General features: G+C 46.6%; 1 protein-coding gene across 4 annotated transcripts in view; it reads right to left on the minus strand.

The window, feature by feature from the left end:
• Positions 1 to 26,488, minus strand: part of LOC146204717 (GTPase-activating Rap/Ran-GAP domain-like protein 3) — a 444,973-nt gene that overhangs the window by 12,703 nt on the left and 405,782 nt on the right. For all 4 annotated transcript variants that reach the window (XM_084589436.1, XM_084589435.1, XM_084589438.1 and 1 more), the window contains exons 16-21: positions 17,761 to 17,876; positions 12,805 to 12,909; positions 12,113 to 12,187; positions 11,038 to 11,101; positions 4,596 to 4,745; positions 3,414 to 3,527 (exon numbers count right to left, since the gene is read on the minus strand). In XM_084589436.1, coding sequence (XP_084445562.1) covers positions 3,414 to 3,527; positions 4,596 to 4,745; positions 11,038 to 11,101; positions 12,113 to 12,187; positions 12,805 to 12,909; positions 17,761 to 17,876 — 624 coding nt within the window. The remainder of the gene's footprint in view (positions 1 to 3,413; positions 3,528 to 4,595; positions 4,746 to 11,037; positions 11,102 to 12,112; positions 12,188 to 12,804; positions 12,910 to 17,760; positions 17,877 to 26,488) is intronic.

Below are 26,488 nucleotides of genomic sequence, written 5' to 3' on the forward strand. Positions count from 1 at the left end.
AAAATTAACTAATTAAAGGTAATTATTCAGAGAATTAATCTCCACATACGCTATCCAACGATACAACAGTTATGGCTGTTAATACTCGACTTAAGCTAGTTTCTGGCTCTGCGGGCACATTCTATGCACGCCACGCATGAGCCGAATAATGCTAAAAATAAATCTTAAAGTATTTACCCGCTTATCGTTGATACGCAGCACAGTGATTAAGGGCCAAGGTAAGACAAACTTGGATAGTCGGTTCATAGATTCAGCAAATTTAAGCAGAGCCTACGAAATAGATTCAGTTCGACGTGTGCGTTCTGTCCGTCTTCTTCGTACAGTTATTAATTTGCCGAATAAAGAGCCCGTGGCATCCAATTTTTCGTTGCTGAGCAAAGCGTGTCCTGACCTTAATGGCAGTGAGGATAAGTTGGCTGCTGTGCAGCCAGTGAACTCACGTCGCCCGTATCCTCGTCAGCCGACAGAAGTCTACACGCCCAAGACGCCTCCCAATGACGCCTAACTGAACCTGTTTTGCGGCGGACTCGTCAGCCTTACCAAGCAACTTTCCCGAGCTCGACGCACCCTCCGACCATCCGCCACTCGATTGCATTTCCCTGTCCTCGGCAAATATTCCGTCGCCACATTCCTGGGGTTATCACTACTGGGCATTTTAAGCCTTGTTCATATCGATTTCAGCCACTTCCCAAACAGCCTCCCATCGCTAAGCTTTTTAATGTCAGCTCCTTGATGTTACTGAAGGTTTAAAAAGTGATATGCAACAGGCACTGTATTTATCGAAAGTGCTGCAATAGCAGAATTAGCGATAACAAAGTCCACGGCTGCCTCGAAAAATCACAGCGAAATTTATGCAGAGGAGACTTAATACCACCAAAAGGAAAATTCTCTTACAAAACGATACAGTCTGATGAGTAATATATATAATTATTTATAATTATAATCGTATTATGTATACAGTCGTGCCTCGTTAATATGGACACTTTGGTTTCCCACCGAAACTGTCCATAAAGCGAGTCATCCATAATAACGAGTCATGAATAAAAACGAACAGTATTTTATTGAGAAAAAAAAATTGTATATAATGACTGCCTTTGTAATTAAATTTGTAATTAAAAACAGCCGAATGTTCATGCTACCCCCTTCTCTATGAATCCGTCGACTCGAAATGCCACGACTGTTTTTAAATCTTGTCAGCCATCCTCTTGAATAGCTAAAGTCAGTAATGCCTAGACAGAGAGCAGAATAATTTTTCTCTGTAAACATCATCCTCTTTTACTGAAAAAAACATTCCGTTAGTCGTCATAGCTAAAACCTATCAAGACGGAGGAGAAGGAACTGTGCGTACTCATAATGTTGCCGAGGCAGCGAGCCTTTTCTTGAAGTATTTCGTCGCTCACGACAGCACCATTCACACGCATTCCCGAACCATATTAACAAGGCTGACTCCATTTCTTCGAACTGTGCTGGGCGCTGTCGGACTGTGGTTGACGCTGCGATTCAGACGTCGAGCTATTTATCAGAGTCCTGTAGCATCAATGTTACCGTAGACCTGGCGAGGTTGACGCCTAGTTTTAACTTGGACCCAATCTCTCACGGATTGGAGTAACTGAGATGGCTTTTGCCGCTTGTATTCAGATTTCTCGCTTGGCGCCTACGTTCAGCTCCGTTCTTTTGCGTTTAACTCTCGCCATGCCAAAAGTCAGAATAAAGTTGAGGGTTCCAGGCTCCTGATTCTTTGTACTTTTTTTTTTACTAGTTAACCTTTCTGCCTTTCCGTTCTTCAGATTCTCTCTTTTTTTTGCCTTGTACTGTATCTGTAAGGAAGCGAGGGAGTCAAGGTGACAGGCTACTGTGCAGAGGGCTATCGAACAGCCCTTTCCTGGCGCCGTTTGTATGTATTCCTATGAAACTGCAAGCTGTACAGTTTGTAACGACGGCTAGCCGACTACGAAGAGCTCAGACCTTGTCAAGGCCGCATCGTTGACTCGAAGCAAAGCCGACATGCGGAACGCCGAGGGTGCAAAATGTGGTAGTTCGGAAGCGCAGCAGTGACGAAAACCAGGAGCATGAGAAGGAAGGGATTCCAGGACGGGAGGCCCGGCCCCGGTTGCGTACTCGTCGCTTTCTTTTGTCGCTCTACTTCGTGAGTGTGCCTTAACTCTGACCGAAAAGCATTATCGGCTTCATGGAACTTCAGTCCCGCCGCCACTTTAGGCGCTTTTCTTCCTGTCATTTCTTTCGTATGATTTTAGCGGCCCCTCTGTTCACGTTCAGCAGATATTTATTGCAACCACATGTTGCTGTTTTCCCGCCTGTGATCTCGTTGCGACGCTTCCGCTGCACCCAGAAATCTCCCGGTTCCCTCCTTTCGGCGTCTTGCTTACTTAGCTGACCCACGGTTTGCTGTGTACGCTCTCGCATCCCCCCCTTCTAAAACGACGACACGTCCACTTTGGTTCTTTCCAACCCCACAGGACTCGTTCAGGCATCCGGCCGTATTGGCTGTAGCGTATAGGTTCGCGGCCTGCGCGCCCTTTTTTAACTTGCGTTCGGGACTTCCCTGCTTTTTCAAACGCTGTCCATATTAACGAGAAAAAAATAGATGGGCCCAAGTGGACTGTGTGCATTCTTCCCCTGTCCATTGTCCAGACAGCGAGTTTTCATATTAACGAAGCATAAATACATTGAAAACGTTTCGTCCCCAGAAAAACTGTCCATAATTCGGGTTGTCCGTATTAACGGGGGTCATATTAACGTGGCACGACTGTATTGTAATAATAATTATAATAATTATTATATATAATAAGTAACTCGAGAAGTGCGCGTCGCCAAGAATTCTGGTTTTCCGATTAAGTCCACTCGTCGCTTTCTCTGTCTATGTGTGTATATATATACAAACATAGAGAAAGCGACGAGTGAACTTAATAGGAAAACCTGTATTAGAATTCTTGGCGACACGCACTTCTCGAGTTACTCGAGTTGCAGAGGCTCTTCAGATGGCAGTGAAGAAATGGGAGCCCGGCGGAATCCCTGATTACGAAACTAGAAGAAAAGAAAAAGCGATCTGGGGCGGAAACCGCTTTCTCCAGAAACGCGAAATGATTTTGTTTCCGTGTAAAGAAACAGGAGAGACAGGTACGGAACATTGGCTATTGTTATCCCTGCCAGAGAGGAACAAAAAATGCGATGGCCACTGGGTCATTAACAAGGGCACGAGTTATTCAAAGCGGTGCCCTTTCATGGTACCACATTCCTGACGAAAAAGATTAGCAGCGAGGACTTCCATTGTGGTAATGACTTCTGAAGATCAAGTTTCAGCCTATAGAAAAGAACAGCGATGAGGCATTTACATCGAAGTAAAACAAATTGAAGAAAATAATTAAAGGAAAAAAAAGAAAGCAAGCGTTCACCTTTGGTGCGTTCCAGCTTGTGGTCTCGGAGGTCAGATCGCGTGCGCACGAGAGAGTTCCCCGTGTCTCCTTCGAAGTCCGTGAGTCGAAACACATGTACCCTGCTGTCTCTTCCTGCGAAGAAAATAAGGTAAATTCATTACTGACTGGAAGGAACTGAAAACAAGAGAAAACAAGTTTTAAATTGGGTTTCTGTTCATGAGTCAGGCAAACAGTTTCCCACATCTGTAATACTACCAAACAAAATATACAGTAAAAAAAAAAAAAACTGTTCCTTCTCGCTCTGTTTTATTATTATTATTTAAAAAGAAACAAAACTCTGGTAAATTTTCTCTGCTAAGGACATCTCTGTGAGAGTAAGCAACAAATTACTTCAGAGACAAGTAGTCATCCTGATGAAATGATTTGTACTCCGGCAGTGAAAGTACACTTCCGCAAAAGCGTCACAAGATGGCGAAGCCAGCGGCAGTAGGCGCTTACATTTGGATGAAGGCAAAGCTGAGTTAACCCGAAAATAAAAAGACAGCTAACCCACCGTGAGGAGATATTCGCGTCACTCTGTGTCGCTTCTGGGCCCGTATTCCCAGTTTGCCTCGTTATCTAACTGTCGCTGTCTCACGTGGCTTCGAGCCATCTGATTGGTGGAAACGCCGTACATGGTGTTCCACCTCTTCCGGTTCCGGCATTTCAACCAATCAGACGACTCGAGGTCACGTGAGAAAGCGACACTTCGATAACGACGCAAACTCGGAATACGGGCCCTGTGCTCGTATTCCGAGTTTGTGTCGTTATCGAAGTGTCGCTATCTCACGTGACCTCGAGTCATCTGATTGGTCGAAATGCCGGAACCGAGCGTTGCCACTAGAAATCGGAAGGGGTGGCAGTATCATGTTCCAGCGTGTCCACCAATCAGATGACTCGAGGTCAGGGAGATAGCGACACTTTCGATAGCGACGCAGACTCGAAATACGGGCCTTGGTTTCATGTTAGGCTAAATGTTGCCGCACAGTACATTTCTGGTAGTCTTTTGCAAACAGCGATCTTGCTAATGCACCGTTTGCCCCAGTGAAATTGCGTGCTTTTCTTTGTCCACGTAAGGGTATCACAAGACGTGTACGCACGACTTCTGGTACAAGAAGACAACGCCGAAAAAACATGTTCAGATTCAAAACGCACACTTACCTCGATCTGTTCTGAAAAGCAGTATGCCGTGAGCTTCCACCACGCTGATTTGCTTCACAACGACAGTTTTGTCAAATATCAGCCTGTGCGTGAGACCTTCCTCGATGAGAAAAATTCCGGACTCGGTCCCGAGAACCAGTTTGTTGTTGCCTGAAAAGCAGAAAGAGCGGCATGCGTTTCGAGACAGCCACCGATCCGTCGACAATACAACTCTTAGTTCCCTGCTCTTGTGTTTTGCCACAAAACGCAGGAGGGCGCTCCCGTGTACAAGCAGCGCCGCAGAATAGGTAAGTTGATCTGAAGTTTTCATTTGAAACTTCGCGCTCTTTGATGAGAGTGAGCTCTATGCAACGGCAGTGCGAACGGAACAGGAATAAACATGGTTATGTGACTGCAGACGATTCTCGCGCGAAGATTGACTCGCGCGCGAGGAGCAAGCCGTCTGCAACGCGAAGGGCAACAAAATGGCGCATCTGGATTCCGTTAGCTGCGGCCCAGGCCCGCGCTGCTGGCGGTGCGGAAACATGTCTGTCCTGTTCAAGGGGCTCACTTGTGTGATTTTTAATGCGAGAGCATTAGGAGTGCCACGAAGGCGAAAACTGCCTGGCGTCGGCGTACCTTTCAAAGTCTCGAAAGACAAGAACGTGTATATATGTGTGTACAAGGTGATCAAAGAAGATAGCGGTGTCAAGAGTAAGACAAGATGGCTGGTAGTAGATAAGCACTTTAATGACGGGTAAAGCTAACAAAGACTCGCGATATTAGGCCAAGCATGACCAGGCAAAACGAAGACAGGTAAGCACACACATGAAATTTAAACATGAATGCCTCAACAAAGTTAAAGATGGCCAAGCATGGCACAGCAAATTGAGTGATGACCAATCATGACTAAGTAGATTAAATATCAGTAGAATAACTCAGGAAATCAAAGAAGACCTGGCATGACACAGTGGAGTGAACAATGACGACGAATGACGCAACAACATTGAAGATGGCTAAGAATGACTCAGTAGACTAAAAGATAACTAAGAATGACATATCACATCACATGAAAATACCGCTTGTAGACTGAATTCACCACGTGCATAAGCTACGTGCGCATTTAACGCCGGAGCAACGTGCGCGGCCCCGGCGGCGCCGCACACGTCCGGAGTGGGTAAGCGGCATATTTTCGGCTAGCGGCAAAGCTTCTTTAGAGCATCTGTTAGCCCTAAAATGGAGTAACGCAACCGGCTGTATTGTTTACTGCAACAGCACGGGGGCCAAAGAAAGTAAGACGAAGAACAGCGGAAACGATTCAACTAGCTCGGTCATCGTTAGCAGTATAAGCTCTTGTTATATTTTTTCAGCGTAATTATTTTCAACGCAAATGTGTTTCTCGCTGTCTTAAAGCAACTATATGAGGCTGCCTTCTTGGTAGATGTATTTTTAGAGTGAAACAAGTCAGTAAAATGCCCTGTTTCATTTGCCGCGGGTCTTCTGCCACTGACCTGAGATAGACGGCGCTGATAAATTCACTCTCATCTTTGGTCACAAGTTCCCTTATGTCGTGGACGGGGCTGAATTCGAAAATCTTAACGCATTAATCAAGTTTTCGCCTCGAAAGAAACTTGTCAGGCCACTGACCGGCCGCAACCTCCCTGCTTTTTAGAAACAGCATGCTCGCGCGCGGACGTCGGAAACAGTCGGGGTGCCGTCTGCAACGGCGGGCAATTCGTTGTCGTTCGCTTGTCGTGCCGTTCGAGAATTGCTTTTCATGTCGAGCATTCTAGGCTGTCTAGTTCAAACGACTGTACTGATGAGCTGTGACGTTTAGCGTTCTTGACAGCATGTCGGACTCCAGGAGAAGCATATGCGATTCGGAGAACACCAGCTGATAAGAGCGCATATTAAGGATATGTCCGACTTTTGAGCACGCACCTATCGTGCCCTTTTAAAAAGGTAGCTTCGAAATGACGTTGCATACTTTGTCACGGTCTTCTTCAAAGCGCATACCAACTGGGAACGAACGGCTGCCTCCATGAATGCACGAGGAAACGATAAGAAAGGTTGGGAATATGTTCTGTTTCATTACAGGTATTTTTATAGCTCGCGCTGCCATCTAGTTTCGGTGTATAGGGATGACCCCCACGCGAAAGTATTGTAGTGTTTCAAAAATACGCCTCCTTTGATATTAGATTTTATACTTTCGCAGTAGACTCTAGCGCGTACTTGACTTTTCTCGACGAAAGGACGACGCCATAGGCGAACTGTGAAATCATAAAAATGCCTTAAAAACATTTGTTTCCGTATATTCCAAAGGGGTACCATCCCACTCGGGACTCGCTGGTCGTGGCGCCTGGCAGATGCACGGAGCGTATACGACGATGAGTTGAATAATAACGGAGAGTCAAATAAAACGCCTTTACTGCGCTCATCAATAATACAAAAGCATAGTCGAGGAGTACGCTTTGGCATTTTCTCTTCGTGAAATACAACTGATCACCACTAATGTTTTCAATTGACATATGCGAGGCCATTAGTGTTCGTTTACTCTGTTCCTTTCTTCATGTTTTCCGGTCGTATTTTGCTTCTATTTGGCCTGCTGAGTACAGCCTCGGGGGTGAACAGTCTTGGCAAAGAGCGTTACTTTCATCATTGCCGCGTGTCTTATTAAGAAGCTTCTGGTGCGACTACAGACTCACTCATAACCTCTCAAAACTATTCTCGGAGTCTTCCTGCCTGAGAAGCCCGTGACAATAAAATTGGAAAAGCAGCTGGGCGAACATAAGTGGCTCAGAACGTGTTTTTGAGATGCCTGCTAATGAAGTATGTAGAAAAGCCTAACATTCATTGCGATTTTCCTCCGCAGGTGCCAGGTACATACTGCCGTGGAGAATCTCAAGCCATTTGAATGCTCGTAACAAGCGGACATGGTTAAGGGCGCTGCCTAATAGGTGTGAGTGTTTGTAATGTGTTTTCCACAAACATCTTTGTTAATTTTGAAGCGAAACACAACTATTCAATGGGCATTTCCATCTACTGCGAGTTCGTTGGAGTGCATATGCAGTTCAGCATTCCAATGTGTTGTTTCCAGGGGGTTAATTTTAATACTGAACAAAGGCAGCACGAAGACGCTCTTTCTGGTCAGAGATTCTGTCGTAACATTCTGTCAGACAGTTCTGGCGTAACATCAGACTTTTCTGATGCTCTTTATTACTGTAGTCTATAATTCGGTACTACTTTTCTATTGCAACAACACAAATTTCCGATGCTATTAGTGAAATTTATGTTGTCACAACCGGTTCACTGTCAAAAACAGCACAGGGGTTCTGTTGAAAGAACAAAACATTTTTATATTATTTTTTTCGGACTGGATTGAGGAAAATGTTTTGTAGTTCTGTCATCAGTTCAGTTCAGTCGTTCAGTCGTGTCCGACTCTTCGTGACCCTATTGACCATGTCACGCCACGCTTTCCGGTCTCTCACTATCTTCCTAACATCACATAACTTCATCTGCAGTGCCTCGAGGATGCCATCTAACCATCGCGTTCGCTGCCTACCCCTTCTCCGGCAACCCTCAACCTTTCCCAACATCAAATCTTTCTCCAGCGACTCCTCTCTTCTCATCAGATGACCAAAGTAGCTGAGCTTTAACTTTAGAATTTGACCCTCCAATGAGCAGTCAGGGTTTATGGTCGACAATATTGACTGATTTGATCTTCTGGCAGTCCAAGGAACTCTCAAGAGTCTTCGCCAGCACCACAATTCAAACGCGTCAATTCTTCGGCGGTCAGCCTTTTTCACAGTCCAACTCTCGCATCCATACATCACAACTGGAAAGACCATAGCACGAGTTATACGGATCTTGGTTGGCAGACTAATGTCTCTGCTCTTTACTAGGCGGTCAAGGCTAACCATTGCTCTCTTTCCCAGAAGCAGGCGTCTCCTAATTTCATGGCTGCAGTCTCCTTCCGAGGTAATCTTGGAGCCCAAGAAGAGAAAATCTGTCACTGCTTCCACTTCTTGTCCCTTGATGCTCCAGGACTTGATAGGGCAAGACGCCATGATCTTTGTCTTTTTAATGTTCAGTTTAAGCCCAAACTTCTCACTCTCTTCTTGTACGCGCATCAGAAGTCTCTTGAGTTCCGCTTCACTTTCTGCAATTAAAGTGGTATCATCCGCATATCTAAGGTTGTTGATACGTTTTCCAGCAATCTTCACTCCAGCTGAAGACTCGTCCAGACCGGCCTTCCTCATGATGCACTCTGCATATAGGTTAAATAGGCAGGGCGACAGTATGCAGCCTTGCCTCACTCCTTTCTCAATCGGAAACCAATCAGTAAGACCATGCCCAGTTCTGACTGTGGCCTCTTGCCCTTCATACAGGTTCCTGAGGAGACAGATGAGGTGAATTGGAACTCCCATCTCTTGGAGAGCTTGCCACAATCTGCTGTGATCTACGCAGTCAAACGCTTTCGCATAATCAATAAAGCAGAAGTAGATGGGTTTCTGGAACTCTCTTGCTTTTTCCATGATCCAGCGAAGGTTGGCAACTTGGTCTCTAGTTCCTCTGCCCTTGCGAAACCCAGCTTGCACGTCCGGAAGCTCCCGATCCACATACTGCTGCAGCCTACCTTGGAGGATTTTCAACATCACCTTGCTAGCATGCGAAATAAGCGCGATCGTGCGGTAGTTGGAACAATCCTTGGCACTGCCTTTCTTTGGAATGGGGATGTAAACTGACCTCCTCCAATCCTGTGGCCACTGCAGGGTTGTCCAAATCTTCTGACATAATGTATGCAGAATGTTAACAGCGTCATGGTTGAGGTTTTGAAGCAACTCAGCTGGAATGCTATCAATTCCGCTAGCTTTGTTCTTAGCAAGGCTGGCTAAGGCCCATTCAACTTCACTCTTCAGGATGCCCGGCTCAAGATCAGTTATCACAACCGTCTTATGTTGGGTTTGCACATTCGAGTCCTTCTTGTACAGTTCTTCTGTGTATTCCTGCCACCTCTTCTTTATCTCTGCGGCTTCAGTGAGGTCCTTGCCTCGTTTGTCCTTTATCACGCCCATCTTAGCACAGAAGTTTCCTTTGATATCTTTGATTGTCTTATACAGAGCTCTTGTGTTCCTTAATTGGCTGTTGTCCTCAACTGCTTGGCACTGTATGTTCAAGAAGGCATTCTTATCTCTCCTTGCTATTTTCTGAAAATCCGCATTGAGAACCTTGTATCTTTCTTTTTCCCCCATAACTTTTGCCATCCTCCTTTCCTCAGCTATTTGCAAAGCCTCTTCAGATAACCAGTTTGCTTTCTTGCATTTCTTTTGCTTTGGAACTACCTTAGTAGCAACTTCTTGTATTATATCACGAACATCAGACCACATCTCTTCGGGCTCTTTGTCTTCTAGATCTAATTCTTGAAATCGATTCCTCACTTCCACAGCATATTCTAATGGAACTTGATCCAGATTATACCTGAAAGGCCTTCTAGTTTCCTGCGTTTTCCTCAATCGAAGCTTAATCTTGGCAACAAGAAGCTGATGATCGGTGCCACAATCGGCCCCAGGCCTTGTTTTTACTGCTTGTATAGCGCTAACATCAGACTTTTCTGAGCATCTGTATTACCTTTCAATAGTCTGTAGTTCTGTAGCACTTTTCTATTGCAACAACACAAAATTTCGACGTTACTAAAGAAATTTATATTGTCACAACATGTTCATTGTCAAAAGCCGCACAGATGTTCTGTTGTAAGCACAGAGCATTTTCTGTAGATTTTACAAACTGGGTTGAGGCACCAATCAGTCTTAGAAAATCTATTATCACATTTTTATGGTCGCATTTATGCCACACGTATTAAACAGTGAGCCTGAAGTACGTTTCTGTGTCATACACCTCAAGGAATATTCACAAGAGTAGAGTACGGGGACCATTTTAGGCAGGAAGTCCAACAGGGGCACTGTGCATTGGTGTAAGAATATAACTGCTATTGTACAAGAAACAGTAAAGTACTTGCGAGTTTTCCTACCGTCGCGCTGAGAATTATGACTCTCTGAGGCGTTAATCACATTTGCATAGAAAGTATTGTGGAGGTTCCACAATGTAGAAAATTCAAAAAAATGTAACTGAGTCGTTGGGGCGCTCGACTGCTCAGCCCAACAACGTGGGTTCGATCCCGGCCGCAGTGGGCGAGCTTCAATGGAGAAGGAACAAAAGGCACCCATCAACTGTACGCTGTACACGTGAAAGAAACAAAATGGTCGAAATGACTACAGGGCCCCACTATGCCATCCGTCATAACCGACGTCGCTGCGGGACGTCAAACACAGTGAAACGTCCAATTTTCCATTATTCTTATAAAACGGAAGCGGTAATTTACAATCGCTGAAATAAAAAAAATTAAAACAAAAAAAGAAGCGCTCCGGCGCCTTAATGAAGGGCATGTTTTCACGCAAACACTTACCCCAAGAGTCTCCACACGTGATCTCGTGAGGGAAATCTGGGTAAAAGCACTGTGGTTCCCAAGGCTGTAGGGAAGGCAGGAAAGAAAAGAAGAGTACAAATTAGATTTGCCAGTGTCTTATGATTCTGTACATATAAAAAGGGTAAAAGAAAAAGCTTGCGCTCGGGCCGCAGCTGCACTTGATTAGTTTGCTCTTGCTCAAATGCGAAAAAGTTTTTCAAAGATGTCAGACAAGCAAGAAGAACCCAATTAAACACCTCTGTTATCGCAAACACACACACAGTACATTTATAGACTACCATTCTGTACACAAACATAAGTTGGTGGTTGCGGTGATAAGAGGTTCCTGAGAGTCCGTGTGTGGCGTGGCCCGTGACTGCGCGGTTAGCTTATCATGCCGTTTGGGAAGTGCCTTCGATATAAAACTAAATAAGCCTTTCTAGTTTGAACGATTGCATTTGCAGGTAAATACAGCGCACGTGACAGCACGTCGAACCACTAGAGGAGCTTGTAAAATGCGAAAGAACACGCTGCTGATCGAGCGCACACACGTTGTGGGTGGCATTCGGCATCAAAACACACCGGGCATGACTTAAGAACATAGCAGTTTCGAAGTGACGTTGCGTACTTTTCATAAAATGCTTTCACTCGCCAGTGATTAACATGTACAGCCTTCACAGGCGCATTGTGAAATGAGACAATAATTTTGGAAATTATTGTTTAAATTTTTTTCTTAGGTCACGCTCCCGCCAGTGGCTCCACCGGGGTTACGCACATAATGCGGTGTTTAAATATGCATTAGCCTTGAAATGACGTACTATAGTTGAATATGATACTCTGAATAGTACTTGGCTTTTATTACTGAATGGATGAGTTTATGCATGTTACTCCGTGGAATGAGAAAACTGCTTAAAATGTTTCTTCGTAACGTGCGTTGTTATAGGCCGTGCCGCAGCCATTACTTCCAGTCGGCGACAGCAGCACCACAGCATCTTGCTTACGTATACATCGGGGTTGGCCTATACGCATGCATCCATAGGAGGGAGGGAGGGAGGAAGAAAAACAGAGTGCTTACTTCTCGTTTGAAGAGACTAGTCGTGGCAAGACTGGTGGGGGCATCCCCTTTCACAATGGTGTCCAGCTTCAGCGCCTGAAAGGTAAAAGAGAGCCGCACGAATGTAGCAGTTTGCGCAACTTGGCAAATCATTTCAATGAACACCGGCGCAGCAAGTCAATGCAAAGGGGTTGAAAAAGCGCGCCGTGAGCGCGTTCTCACACCCAAGCGAAGCCAGCAGCGCGCTGGCGCCCTGGGAATTTACGTTTGCTGTCCTCTGCTTAAGACACGTAAACGCGGGTGCAAGTAACACGGGGGTGAACGCGGGCGTGTACAGTGCGATCCACTGTTAAAGGGAACATGAGACCGCGTTTCTGTCGCGCTTTACAAAGCACTCCCGAGAGAGCCAGCTACAAACGATCGTACAAAGTTCTCGTGCGGTAAGCACGGCCGACTGCTCTTCCCACCCATGCACTTGATGCTGGCCAATCTTGTCAGTGGCCGGCGGCAGCGCTTTGCAAAGTGTTTAGGCCACGCAATCTCATGTTCCCTTTATCAGTGGACCGTACTGTACATGCTACGCTGCTTTTCACTGGGGTCAAACAGCAGAGCTTCAGGGGAAACCGACGTTCATATAGGTTCGGAATCTGCCAGTGACCGCAAAAAAATTTCATTGGGCGAATTTCTCCCCAAAACGTGGGAAAGGTGCTCACCTGGCCGATCCGCACGAATTCCACTTGTCTGGCCTCTTCCTTGCGACGTGAACCTCTGGGCGTCTCTGGCAGCACATCACTGAATGCACGTCTGTTCAGCATGTTCTGTCAAAAGGAAGGCGCGTGCGGCACGATATTGAAGACTGGCTTACGCAATACGCAGTGATCTAAAAGCCTGCCCCAAATCACTGTTCCGTTCCAATATAAGAACCTTGAAAACATGGTCAGGGGGCTTAAAAGTTAGTACTAACATGGAGTGCACAGTGTAACAAAATGAAGTTCCTGCTCTGCATTTTAGGACACCCGTTACCACCCAATTCTTGGGTTCGCAGCTGCGTATATGAAGGATCTGCCAAGTCTCAGCATACGCCGCAGCCAACTACAAATTAATACATAGCAGTCAGCAAGAAAGATAATACAATCGGTATTTTAGAGCGCTCCAATTACGATCCTCACTGATGTTTGTTACTCGGTCCGCTCCTCCTCACCAGCCTTCCTCTGGCGGGGGGTAGTTGGTCCGTCACATGGCCAGGCACTGATTGGTCGGTTGTCAGTGTGACGTCACGAGATCACAAATCCTGGCAAAATTAGTAGGAGCTGCCAACTTGGGCAGCGATTTCGAGATAGGAATCGAAGCCGCCGGGACCCTTGCATCCCGACTCAAACACGCTACTCCTACGCCATGCAGATACGTCGTACGGCTCGTTTAAAGCGAGGCCATGCGTGGTGGTCTTTCGCATAATGCGGCTGACAACGACTGTATGTTCACAAGCATATTAAACTCGACACACAAACTAAAGTGAAAACCTAAGTTCGTGCGCACCTAATTCGCATTTGGCCTAACCATGCTAAACTGCAAGCATGTTTTTTTTTTTCTTTCTTGTTGATCTATGATTCTGTCAATACGGTAGTGTAGATATAAAATAGAGAGAATTTGTAACCTGAGAGACTACCTGCTTCTCCAGTTTTTGTGTGGCATCAAAAATGTCAAGCCTGACGCTGGACATGGAGTACCAGTGAGTGCATCGTGTACTGATAAGTCGGCGGCAGCACGCAACCAATGCTTTCATGTTAGCAGATTTCTCGATAGGCTGAAGTGCATTTATTGAAAACTCACAAGAGGCTTCAATAGTCCGCGCCCCCCCCTCCCCCCCCCCCAACCTTTTTTTTTATTTTTTTTATGTTGTGCAGGCAGCGTGACTCGATGATGTCCTTGTAGTGAACTCTCCTGGAAAGCATCAGCTCTACTTTCGTTTTATCTCAATGGCTACTCACAATCATAACAAATTAATGCAGCCTACCACGGACATTATTAAGAAAACAACATGGTTAACTACTGATATTGTATTTGAACAAACCCGAAGTGAACCAGTCCTGCATGTTTAGGCTGTCATTTGAGAAGTTCCCTCATGCACAGTTAGAAACGCGTCTACATAAGAGTGGCGCTTGTACTATAAGCAAGTGTAAGGCAGGGATGTATTGCCCACTACATCATTACTCTTCTTTGTAAGTAAGGCGTAAGCTGGAAGCCTTCCAGCGACAGCGCCGCCGCTTGATTCAACCTCTTTGGGGAGGCCGGCCTGCAGCCACACCAACGTTCGTGTGACCGACTGCGGTGTACCGCCGGAGGGTGCGCGTCTGGGCTCCGTCCGATAGTTATTATTGACAGCGGGACTCGCAGAATTGTCCCGATTTCCAAAGCACTATGCAATGCATTATGACAGCCGGGAAGTGTGGTGCCTAAGGCGAATATCACTGCGCGGTAAATGTTTGCTTTCCGTGGCGACGTGTGTCAACTTCATTCACAAAGCAGGAGGAAGATTGTTCTCGAAGCACAACCTCAAACTACAGAAGGAAAAGGGAAAGCTCCCGCCCACTGGTCATCGTTCCGAGGAAAGGCCCGGACGAAGACAAATCCTCTTGTCGAAACATTGGTCGATAGAGAGAGGCTTCCCCTTTCCATTGTTCAAGACTGATGTTACCTACAGTGCCTGAAGCGGCCTCTCCGCCACGCTTACCCGGGATCGGTTCAAGCATCACACACTGTCGTACCAGTTTGAATTTGCAATTAGAGCGCATTACATTACTGCGCCTCTAGTTTGCGGCGCGTACCTGGCACCGCTGTTCGGCAGACTTGATTGACCACAGATCATGTAACGACGCAAGACACTCCCAACTCTACCGCTGTCTGCGCCCGCTGAAAACGTTTGAAGCTCTGCAATCTAAACACTATATGCGCAACGGTATATGTGCACAGCTGAACGTCTTGCTTTTACGAGAGAGGTTGAAAGTTTTCTGTAAATTCCTAACGACGTTACCGCAAAATTTCCGCATCCGGTACTAAAATCACTAACGCCCAAGGACCATCAGCGATAAATAAGGCAAAACCTTCGAATGTCCCCCGTGGACTCAACGCAACGCAACAATTCAACGCAACGAGCTTTCAAATGTGTATTTTAGGGCTTAAGCTATACTTTTCCCATTGCAAACCTCAAGGTCATCGGCTCCGAGCATTTGACTTTGAACCCTCGCACTGGGCAGCAAATATCGTCGTCTTCATTCTGCGTAAGTAAGATACTGCACACAAGCCAGTATCATTTGCGCTTCGCCACGGCTGCGCCGAAATAAACATTACCGCGACTGGGTTTCGAAGCCATGCCAGAACAAAACGACCAGCGTCTCTGGCCCAGGCAAGACAGCGCTATGCTATCGCCGTAGCCGCTCACGCCTCGTGTAAAACTGCAACACATTCTCGCGCTGTGCAGCAAATGTCGTCATCAAGTTCCAACCGCAATACACTCTTGCACTGTGCAGTGAACATCGTCGTCTTTTTAAAGTTTCACCTGCGGCACTTTTACATTTACCCTAGGTAAATATGCCTACACATACGTCATCTGGGAGAGCGCGGGCAAGGACCGCGAGCGTAGTGTCGGACGAATTCACTAGGCGTCTTGACAGAAAAAAGGGCGTACCGTAGAGGAAGTCATTCCCGCTAAGAACAGAGCGCAGCCGTGCTAGACATGCTGCTAAGACAATCGAACAACGAGAAACCAGACTAGTTCTTTGCGGAGAAGCTTACCAAGCGCGAAAGCGAGCCAAGACAAACGGCTGCGGCCAATGGCTTACGTTTGTGAAATTCTGTTCAAGCATTGGTGAACCTCTACATTTTTTTTTTTCATTTTGAAACCATATATCTGATTTACAAACTATATGGGTTCAACTATCCCTGAACCAAATGTTACGAGTATTAGACATCGGCCGCAGCCGCAGTCGCTGCTTCCGCTTCGATCTTGGCTTGCTTCCGCTTTTGGCAAGCTTCTCGGTAACAGGCTAGTCTGGTTCCTCGTTGTTCAACTGTCTCGGCAGCCTGTGTAGCCCGGCTGCGGTCTGTCTTTAGCGAGATGACGTATATGTGTATGGTACATGTCCTAGGGGTAATGAACGAGCAGCGATGACAGAAATTAATGAAGACGACGATGTTCAATGCACAGCGCGAATGTTTTGCAGTTGGAAATTGATGAAGATTACAATGTTTATTGCACAGCGTGAGAGTGTGCTGCGGTTTTACACGAGGCGTGACCGGCTGTAGCGATGCATAGCGCTCTCGCGCCTGGGCACGATGAAGTCGACGATATTTCCTGAACAACATGAGATGAAACAACATACGGCACACAAGTACGTGATGCCATCTGTAGAACGCATGATGAGGTACAGGTCTAGCAATAACGCAAAACTCGCAAAGGAACGCAGTGAAGCTAACACTCTAAACTAAACACTGGTATCACCTGCGATGTTCTCCACCCTTAACTTAGCAGATTAATTTGCCCTGAACTCACAAATAATAAAGTTAAATAGCTAGATAATTTTACTCAACTTACTGTCTAATTTTTGACCCTTTTGTCACGCATAGGGTCGTCCACTTTTAGTTTAAACATGGTGACTGCTTCCAAAGCGTCATTGCTTCCGGTCCGGCCGCCCAATGAAGCTATCAATGGCAGGCCATGAGAAGCTCTTCATTGCCTTTTTGCTCGCGCTGCATTCAACTCGTCGTGCAGAACGAATTAAAGATTGCGCCTTGATTTGACACCAATTCCGCGCTGTCAGTTTCGGCGTGATGAGTACACAGTGCTAGCCCGCTTCTTTTTACACACCTCTCGCCGTCTGCCTATTTTGCTACTTTTCGCGTGTTCCTTTCCTCTCTTTCACTAGCAGAAAGGCGTGTGACTGCAGCTACCAGCCTCGTTCCTATTCTCTTCCGTTTTCTTGTGTTCATCACTACGTTCGAACAGTTACCCTAGTTCACAGCTGAACACCAGCGTAGAGGGTGGAAGGCGTTTATGTGGACTATACTGAAACAGAATCACAGCGGAAACACTAGGCAAGGTCTGGAGGAGTATTCGTAAACGTGCCGAGTGAGTGTACAGCCGTAAGCCACAGAAAACATTCGCAGGCGATCAATGAGAATCACGCAGCATATATGCGCGTATTTTACTTTTCTACATTATGCTACAAGATTATGTTATCGCCTATATAAAGTGATGACAGGTACTTTAATGCTCACTTCTGGGTCGTTTATTGTGCTGTCGCAAATTCCTTTTAGCAACTTTGCGAAAGCACAATTTAACAAATTGCGCTTCCGACTAATCAGCGCCCTGCCATGGCCGGAATTCTACGGACCCACGTGGTCTCAAACGGGGCGAGTGTATTCGATTTCCATTGCATCCCTTTAAATGGAATGACCTGCACGAGTCATTCCATCTCGACCGATCCTGTCTGGTGACGTCACACAACCCACTGACCAATCACTGCCCGACCATGGCACCTGTCAGAGGCATGCTCGCAATATTTCGAGACTGCGAGGCTTTAAACTGAACACTCCGACGACACTGGACTTTTTTTTTTTTTTTCCCTGCATGTAGTATTAACGCTCACACGCTGAAAGCACTTGCGGCTTACCGTCCTGCTCTCTGACATGTGCTCATTGTAGAGGTCCTTGATGAGCATGTCCAACGTCCTCTCCCGCTTCTGTGCAAAGATTGGCGTGTTGAAGGCCGCCTTCTCTCCGTTGATCACTGCAATATAACAGCGAGAGGCGCAGTCACACATGCGGCGTAAAGTACACTCTAGCGCAAATTCGCCAAGATTTCCGCACACATTTTCAAAAAGCAGCCATTTGCGCTGATTCGCGTCTTGCGATTGCAGTGTGGTTGACTGGGGAGAGTGCATTTGCAGGCAAACAAGAGCAAAAATTGAAGCTTACGTACACTGCGAAATGACCATAGCCGGAGCGCCAGTACGGGGGCGAGCTACTCAGAATTGCTGCTTGTCATGTCATTCAACCAGTGCCGCCCGCATCGTTGGGCTTATGATAATATGCAAGGAAAAAAGCCTGCCTGAATCATGTCGGCTGTTAAAAAAAAGCAAAAGAAGACTTAATTTCCACACACTTCGCAGTCCGGAACTGCCCTTTGCAATGCAATAATCCTTGGCAGGACAATGCCTGTGCAGCTTTCAAGCATGGGAATGCACTTTTCTCCTGTTCTGTTGCGAAAACCGTGCGAGTAACACAATGCGGAAATGGGGACGTCCATTGTATCCTGGTAGAGAAAAGTCGCCGCCCTCTAGAAGCGCCACCAACCGCTACCCGCTGCCCGCCGCCCTACACCGCACTAGGGTGCCTCGATATAATGGGAGCGCTGGCATCGAGGCACCGTACACCATCCTAACCAACATCGCCATTCGCCACCCATCCAACCGAACCCTGCTCTCCAGCAGTGCCGCCCAGCATCAAACCACATATATCCACCTTCGACGAGGCCTCTACTCCACAGAGGCCAGAATGAAAAACCGACGATGAACCGCATTCAAAGGCGCATTGAGAAATCCAGCTGCACTCCAGGTACCACCTACCGGAAACCTCGCCACGCTACCACCCTAACGGCGGGATCCCCACCCTTGACGCGCCTCCGCCACCCACCCAACCACCTTTACCCAACTTCAATCTCGAGAAAAATTCTATCACGTGTATTAATCTTGAGTTCGAAGTAAAACATTTTATTGAAGTATAGACATCAAGGCAATCGTAGAGGGCAAATATAACTGCTTTCGTAGAATCATTAGATCGGGTCTCTCATCGCTCCGCAATCTTTTTGCGTGGATGCAATGAGCCACGAACTTCTTCCTCCGCAGCGTTCAGTCCTGCTGATCTAGAACTTTTTGCAGGCCTTTTCATTTTGCCGACGGCAGAGACGCACACTGCCTCGCAAAGCGCGCCTGCATATAAGCAGGCAGCGCAGCTCAATAACTATCGCCGTAGCACACTGAGAGGCACGAAAAAAAACCGCAACATGTCGGCGCAAAAAAAAAAAAAAAAATGCCACATCACTTTTTCTTTTAAACACTGACATTCCTGTCGACGAAAATGCAGTAAACGAGAGTGCTTGACACGAAAGCGGTTCTTGTTTTTCTCGCCTGAGCTACGTTATCTTTTTGATCTGCGCAAAATTATTGCACGTTGGAGCGTGCATTTATCGACGCGACATACTTTACCCTCGCATGCACTCGCGGCTCGCCCGATCTCCGCAGTACGTCGCGGCGCTGAAACGAAGCGAGAGTTTGCCCTCACCGCACAGCGCGCAAGGACCGTCAAGTCGATTTGTGGAAAGCGAGTCCGCTAAAAATTCCTCGCGACGCCCGCGTCCTCCGACGTGATTCTCGTTTCTCCGTGCCAGCCGCAGAGACGCTGTCTTTCAAATTTGCTTGTTTGCTCCTCCCCGCGGTGCGACGCGAATTTGACGACAACCTACCGCACACCCCTCGAATGAAGTACAGTTGACGTTTACTGCCATTAAAATGCTTTGTAGAAAAAGGAGGAACAGAAAAGGCTGTTATAACACCGCAACAAGACCAAAAGGGGAAACCCTTCGAAGCACAGGAGCAGTTCACGTCTCACGGGCTTGCGAAATGCGTAACGGGTCGCGGCTCTTCACAATTTGTCATATCTTGGAAAAGCAACGACGACAAATAAGATACAGATGCAAGAAAGGGAGAGAGAGAGAGAGAGAGAGAGAGAGAGAGAGAGAGAGAGAGAGAGAGAGAGAGAGAGAGAGAGAGAGAGAGAGAGAGGTTCTAAAGCGGAGACGGGAGCCGCCAAAGAGAAGCCCGCAGCGGTAGAAAAGTGCGCCGCTTCAGTGAACAGGGTGGTCGCTCGCCGCGTGCGTGTCGACGCTGACGACGTGCGTAGTAAACAGTGGGCGCGAGGCGAGTCGGCGGCCGGTCACGTCGTCGCAGCCAGCCGCCGTCGCGCGGGTGGCCTCGTGTAGACACCTCAAACACTGCTCGCTCGGGCCCGGAGAGACTCGGATCGTGCGGCGCGGTATTTCCGTCACGTACACGGGCAGCGCAGGCTGCTGCTCGCCTCCCTCCTCACCGACGGTCTCTTGCTTTCGCGCCACTTGCGCAGTGCCGTACAATGCACAAAGCGGAAAAACACGCCCATAGTGCCCGCGTTGCCTTTGAGCTTAAGAACAGTTTAATGTCCTAGCGAACGTGCTGAATGCCTTAATATTCTGGCGGCGAACGCCGTTGAGAGAGTCCAATGTGCGAAACACATGCAGAATTGTAAAGAAAATGAGACGCAAAAGAAAAAATAAAGACAACTAGGAAAGCATGCGTATGGTATACTGCGCTGATACTCGATGTTTTGGGGTTAGTTCGCGACTTGGTTAGCAGCTCAGATAGAACACAAGCATGCTAAAATTTCGGATCCTCGTTACGTTAGGATGTGGTTCATGTAGTGCAGTAACCTAGGGCATTTTGCAAGGCTGGCGTGAGTTTAGGATATTAAGCAGGCATGTACGACTTTGTCGTAAACCGCGCTCCAAAGAACACAGACGTAGCAAAGCCACGGCACATTATTGCACATAATCATCACACGAATCGGCGTATTTCAGTTCATCAAGATGTTTGGAAGACCCAGTCCGACGAAATCAGACGCTCACTCTGTCAAGCGCTGTTTGATAGTAGCGAACCATACTAATGTACCGCTGCCAGTCGTCAGTAAGTGCACGACCTGAATACTAACGACGTCCATTCTGGCTGAGACCATGCGTGGCGCCTTCGGAAGAAACCAGCAGCAAAATTGGCGCCTGATAAGGTTTTATTTAGTTTGGTTTATTGGGTTTAGCGTCCCAAAGCGACTCAGGCTGTGAGGGACACCGTGAATGGGGGCTAGGGATGATTTCTACCACCATGGGGTTTTTTAATACAGTACGCGGGCGCCTTGAGAAACGCCGCCGACGGACGGTGGTCGGGATCGAACCTGCGTCCCCTGGATCGGCAGTCCAGTGCTCTAACCAATGAGCAACTGCGGCAGGGGACGGGAGAGCGTTACTTCGATCGAATAGAGCCCCTTCCTCAACTTAGCTGTGCGCCCATTTGCCAAGCATGACGTACTATGCTCGTCGCGTCCATAGCTGCAACGCACATGGGTTGCCGGCGAGCGCATGCGCCTTGAGCCTTGCGGTACTTTGGACCAACGAATACCACAGGGATGCGGCAAGCGTTGTCTTCGGGAGCCTCACGCGGGCAAGCTGCTTTATTATTAATATTTCCAAAGGCAGTCGCGGTCCGCACCCATGGGAGTGGAGCAAGGCTCGGCTCGGTGTGTGCCACGCTCGGCGAAGCGCAGGACAACGTGCCGCGATCGAAGCGCGCCTTCTCGTTCTCGATGCATCGTGTACCGCGATGAGGTGAAAAGCAAGAGTGAGCAGATCACATGCAGCGAGCGCAATGAGGCTGCCCGCGACCATGCTTGTCCAAACATTTGTGGAGCATACAAGAGAAGCGTATGCGTCGGACAGCAGCTGACATCTCTTTTTTCCTTCGCCACGTACACCGTCCACGAGTGCATTGAAAGTGAGCCCGCGATGAGCCTTGTTTACGCTCGCCATCGGAGGGGATGGTGCATCGGAAGGAGCGCACCTTCGACGCTGCTCTTGAAAAATTCAGGTGACTTTCAGCGCACTTGTTTGAATTCGGGGAGGGATAGAGGCCAGGCGCCGGCGCTATCGGCCGGGCAAGCGCCGTGCTGACGAGCTTGCGGGTTGCGTTGAAAGGACTCCCGCACACTCCAGATTGATATATATATATATATATATATATATATATATATATATATATATATATATATTACACGCATACATACAATGTATGTATGTATGTATGTATGTATGTATGTATGTATGTATGTATGTATGTATGTATGTATGTATGTATGTATGTATGTATGTATGTATGTATGTATGTATGTATGTATGTATGTATGTATGTATGTATGTATGTATGTATGTATGTATGTATGTATGTATGTATGTATGTATGTATGTATGTATGTATGTATGTATGTATGTGCAGCCTCGTTGCGACCTGCACGGCTGCCCGAACGCATCTGCTGGCGCCTGGGCAAACTGAGTTTTACCCACTGCGCGCGGGGGCCTAGAAAAATGCTTGAAACGAGCCCGGTCATAACGGAGGCAGGAAAAGCAAACTACAGCACCGACAAATAGAAAAGGCCGGATTCCTACATCGTTACCTAATTGAAAGAACCACGTCGTACTATATGCCACGTGCCTTTGCTTCAAATGCGAGAGCAAAACGCAGTAGGAAGTTTGATTGCACGCGTCAAACTGGCGACCCGCTCTGAGGAATCACGGTTAGCTAACGATTGGCCTCGGATGGATGGATGGAATATAGGCGCGTCCCCTTTGAAACGGGGTGGTAGCAGTTGCTATCATGCTCATTTTTCTCCCTATATCTTAATTATTGTTTTAGATTGGTTAACTGTACCATCATTCTATTTATTGAGTTTTTGTTTCTACATTACTAACATTATGTCGCTTTTCTGCTTTAAGCCACCAATCTTTCAGTCGTTTTTTGCTACCTTCCACAGTCGGTTTATTCACCCGGCCACTGGTATCTCTAAACCCCAGAGCTTCAGGAAGAGTGACTGCGCCTACATCGACTTCCAGATGGATACTATTACATTCGAGTATAAAATGGTCAATTGTTTTACTGGAGTTACCACATATAGCACATGCGTCATCTTCGACATCGAGCAGAGTCGCCACCTTGCGGCGCAGCGGCAAACCCTACACAGTGTGGGTGCGTGTTTATGTAGTGTGCCAGCAAGCAGCGATTTACGTGTGCGCGTGCAGCGTGTACAAGCGTTTTTTGTTTTTGTTTAGTGGTTACGGCACGCTTTTGCTTACATATCTGCCTCTTGCAAAAGAAATGTTAAGAGGCTACATATATATATATATATATATATATATATATATATATATATATATATATATATATATATATATATATATATACTTGTCCATATCTAGTATGTCATACTGGATAAGGACATCATCAGTCGGTCTTTGCGCTAGCGATTCTATTACACTCTCGATGCTCGATGCTGTCGTTAGGCACTGTGTCAAAGCAAAACAGGTCGCTGTCATCAATACTACTTAATTAATGCAAAAACTAAAAAAAAAACGTTTATCCCCATTTCTGTTTGAAATACCATAGCTATATATATTTGTTTCGTGAATCTTCTTCGCGGTGCCTTAGTGGTAGGGCGCCCAACTGCGGAGATCGAACGGGGGGTTCAATCGCGGCCGTTTCGCAATGCGTTCCTCTGCTGAGGGATTAGACTGCACGTTAAACAAACCCAGGTGGTCAACGACACCGAAGCCCGCCGCTACATCATCCGTCATGGCCGATGTCGCTTTGGAGCGTTAAATCTCATCTGCATTTATTTATTTATTTATTTATTTTACTGATGAAGGCTTCTGCGTATCCATAATAGGGAAGTGAGCAGGATTGGCTTGGGGGAGATGCTCGAATATTTCAGAAACATATCTTTCTAGCACCTAATTGTTACACTAATTACATAATACACCTAGATCAGTGTACTTCACTGGTAGCCCGTTAAAATCCTTTTCCATCTAAGTGTTATTGCTGTCTACCGAGAAAAGTCGATGTTTCTGACAAGGGGAGTAAGATAGCTTAATACGGGCTTAAAAATCGGTGTTTTGTTCGGGAATAAATAAATCTTTATAATCGCATAAGCTGAACTCACTCCATTTCTTTCTGTATAGTCTTATATCCGGCACCTGTTTTGCAAAAAACCTTAACATTTTGCTTCGCGTAAGGTTGTGTCACTGCTCAATAACTATAGTGATAAATAAATCTTCACCCTCTCAAAATGCCTTGCCAAATTTTGTGACAGCACAATGCGTAGTTTTTCTTATGATGTCTTCGCAACGACTGATTCGTCACTGCCAATTAATCGCTGATAGTCCTAAGTTTTGTCAAGTGTGTAAAACTTCTCTCATACAGTGAAATTTACTGGTATCGTTAAAAAATAATTATACTACTCAATGACCAACATCACTAGAATCAGAAATCTCTTATATTCCTCAGTTTCAGGAAATCATTTAGTCATGGCGCGCGTTCTCTGAGATTTGCCGCAAGAAGTATTCGCCATGTTATAAGTTCGGCAAACTCAGTCCACTCAGCGCTCTACACCTGACAATCAGTTCTGCCGCGCAGCGAGACTTCCTGTAGAGCGTAAAGTCATTTTTGAGGAACCGTGGTGCCAGCTTGTCTAGCCAGAGTTGATGTGCATTTAGGCGCCGGGAAGTACGCTGTCAGTGCTACATTTACCCAGCTTAATCCTCGAGTCAAGTACGATATAATGAACCAGGCTGTGTCTCGATTCATTCTAAAGTGCTGGAAGCACGAACCTTGCATCTGCGTGGGCTTGACACTAAACTGGCATGTCTGACGCTCGTACAAGATACGCGCACACCGTCGAAAAGGCGATAAGAACAAAGCTATCAGTGGTACACATAAAAAATATCAGGCCTGTGAACGCGGTACAACGCAAAAAGCGTGCAAAACGACGCCAGTAAACCTAAAGGACGGGCGGCTGCTTGCCTTGTTTTCCTAAAATCCGCGCTTCTTTTCCGCAGCATTGGCCAAATCGATTTTTTTTTTCTGCAACATTGGAACACTGTAAACAGTAAATCACTAATTCTTGCAGAAGGCATGTTTTCTTTGCCAACAAACTGACGTAAACTTGGAAGCAGACCTACGCCGAGTGCGTTACTGCGAGAGCAGCTTGCTGCCAATCCACACTATCGGAGTGACGGCGGCGCCACCTCTACGTCGATCTTGCGGCGAAAGCTCTGGCTGTCTATCTTTGACGAAGGTGCACGGGTTTTCTTGCTCGTGTACCTTCGGAGCCATGCAATTTTCGCTGTCACTCCACAGTGTTGCTTCTTTCTCAGATCAGTGTCGAAAAAGCCCATTATATTGGATGTCTGAAAGGAACAGAGCTGGTTCTTAGTATCATCGCACGTAAATGGGAAGCTATTGAAACTCTTGAAAAATACCCCACCTGGCTGCTACTAGGGAAGACCGTGGACTCAACGGGTCACGGTTGACACTAATGCTAAGCACCAGGAAGAACGCCGGCCTAAGGACGCCTGCATATACTGTACGCACATGTGACCGAGAATAGTGGTGCAACATCAACAGCACTTTCGCTACGTGAGATGTTTGCCCATTCATGCAAGCACGGGTTGACTAACGCTACAATGCGTTAACCCTGCAATGCAACGACTATAAAAAATGACTGGTATGAGTAACATTTGCAGCGTCATTGTTTGATAAACCAGTTAGGCGGCTTTAACCTCGACAATTCATGTCTAGAGAACAATGGCGTGAACCACGAGCGAGGTCACACGAAACGATTGTGAAATTTGGCAGAAAAGCGACCCACATTTCCGACTCTCCCTCTCTAAGACGTCAGAAACGCTTCACAGTACATATCTTGCCGAAATGCGCCCATATAGAATCTCTCTCCACGATTAACAACGTTAACGCTTCAAATGCACGAGTTCTTCGATAAACACCTTTTTCGCGACAGCCGGAAAACGGGAGGACAAAACAGTGGCCATGATGCATCGGCGGTAGAGTTCCCCTATTGCTGAAGTGGTCGCGCACAAATGCATGAAAAGGCAGTGCATGTTTTGAAATTTTTAATCGTGGCTCTGACGCTAAGGAATAAAAATAGCCACGCATTCACGCGGTTCTTTAGATTTGCCCACAGTGCTAGAAGCAGTGTAGCAGCGCCGACGTCGAATGTTAAAAACAAAAGGAAAGACGTCCGTTCTTTCGTTTTTGCCTATACTGTGCATACCAAATGGGCAGCCAGCCATTAATTGCGCGCTGAGGCGCTCGATGCCAGGGAAAAGATATGCATAACATTTGGCCAACGTTAAGTCAGAACCACAAATTTTGCTCGTGTCATTCGCATTCCGAAAATAAATTTCGGCCAGTGAAAAAAAAAAGTAGATCTGGCACGATATCTGTACATACTAAAGTTTCCGAGCCCTCATGAATAATTCAGAGGCACAGCTCTGGCATCGGAAACAAAAGTCAGCCGCAGCGCTCACAACGAATCCGTGCCCGAGGGCATGTAGTCGTTTTTTTTTTTTTTTTTTTTTTAAGGAGGAAACAAAAAACGGAAAAGATTTAGGATAAGCTTCCTGAAAGCGGTCCCGCCGAAGGTGAGAAGACAAGGTGAATAAGAAGTATAGTTTGGATATGTATAATGTAACCTAAA

Source organism: Amblyomma maculatum, chromosome 1, assembly GCF_055883805.1.
Source record: "Amblyomma maculatum isolate TAMU_Amacu chromosome 1, ASM5588380v1, whole genome shotgun sequence".
Lineage (NCBI taxonomy): Eukaryota > Metazoa > Arthropoda > Arachnida > Ixodida > Ixodidae > Amblyomma > Amblyomma maculatum.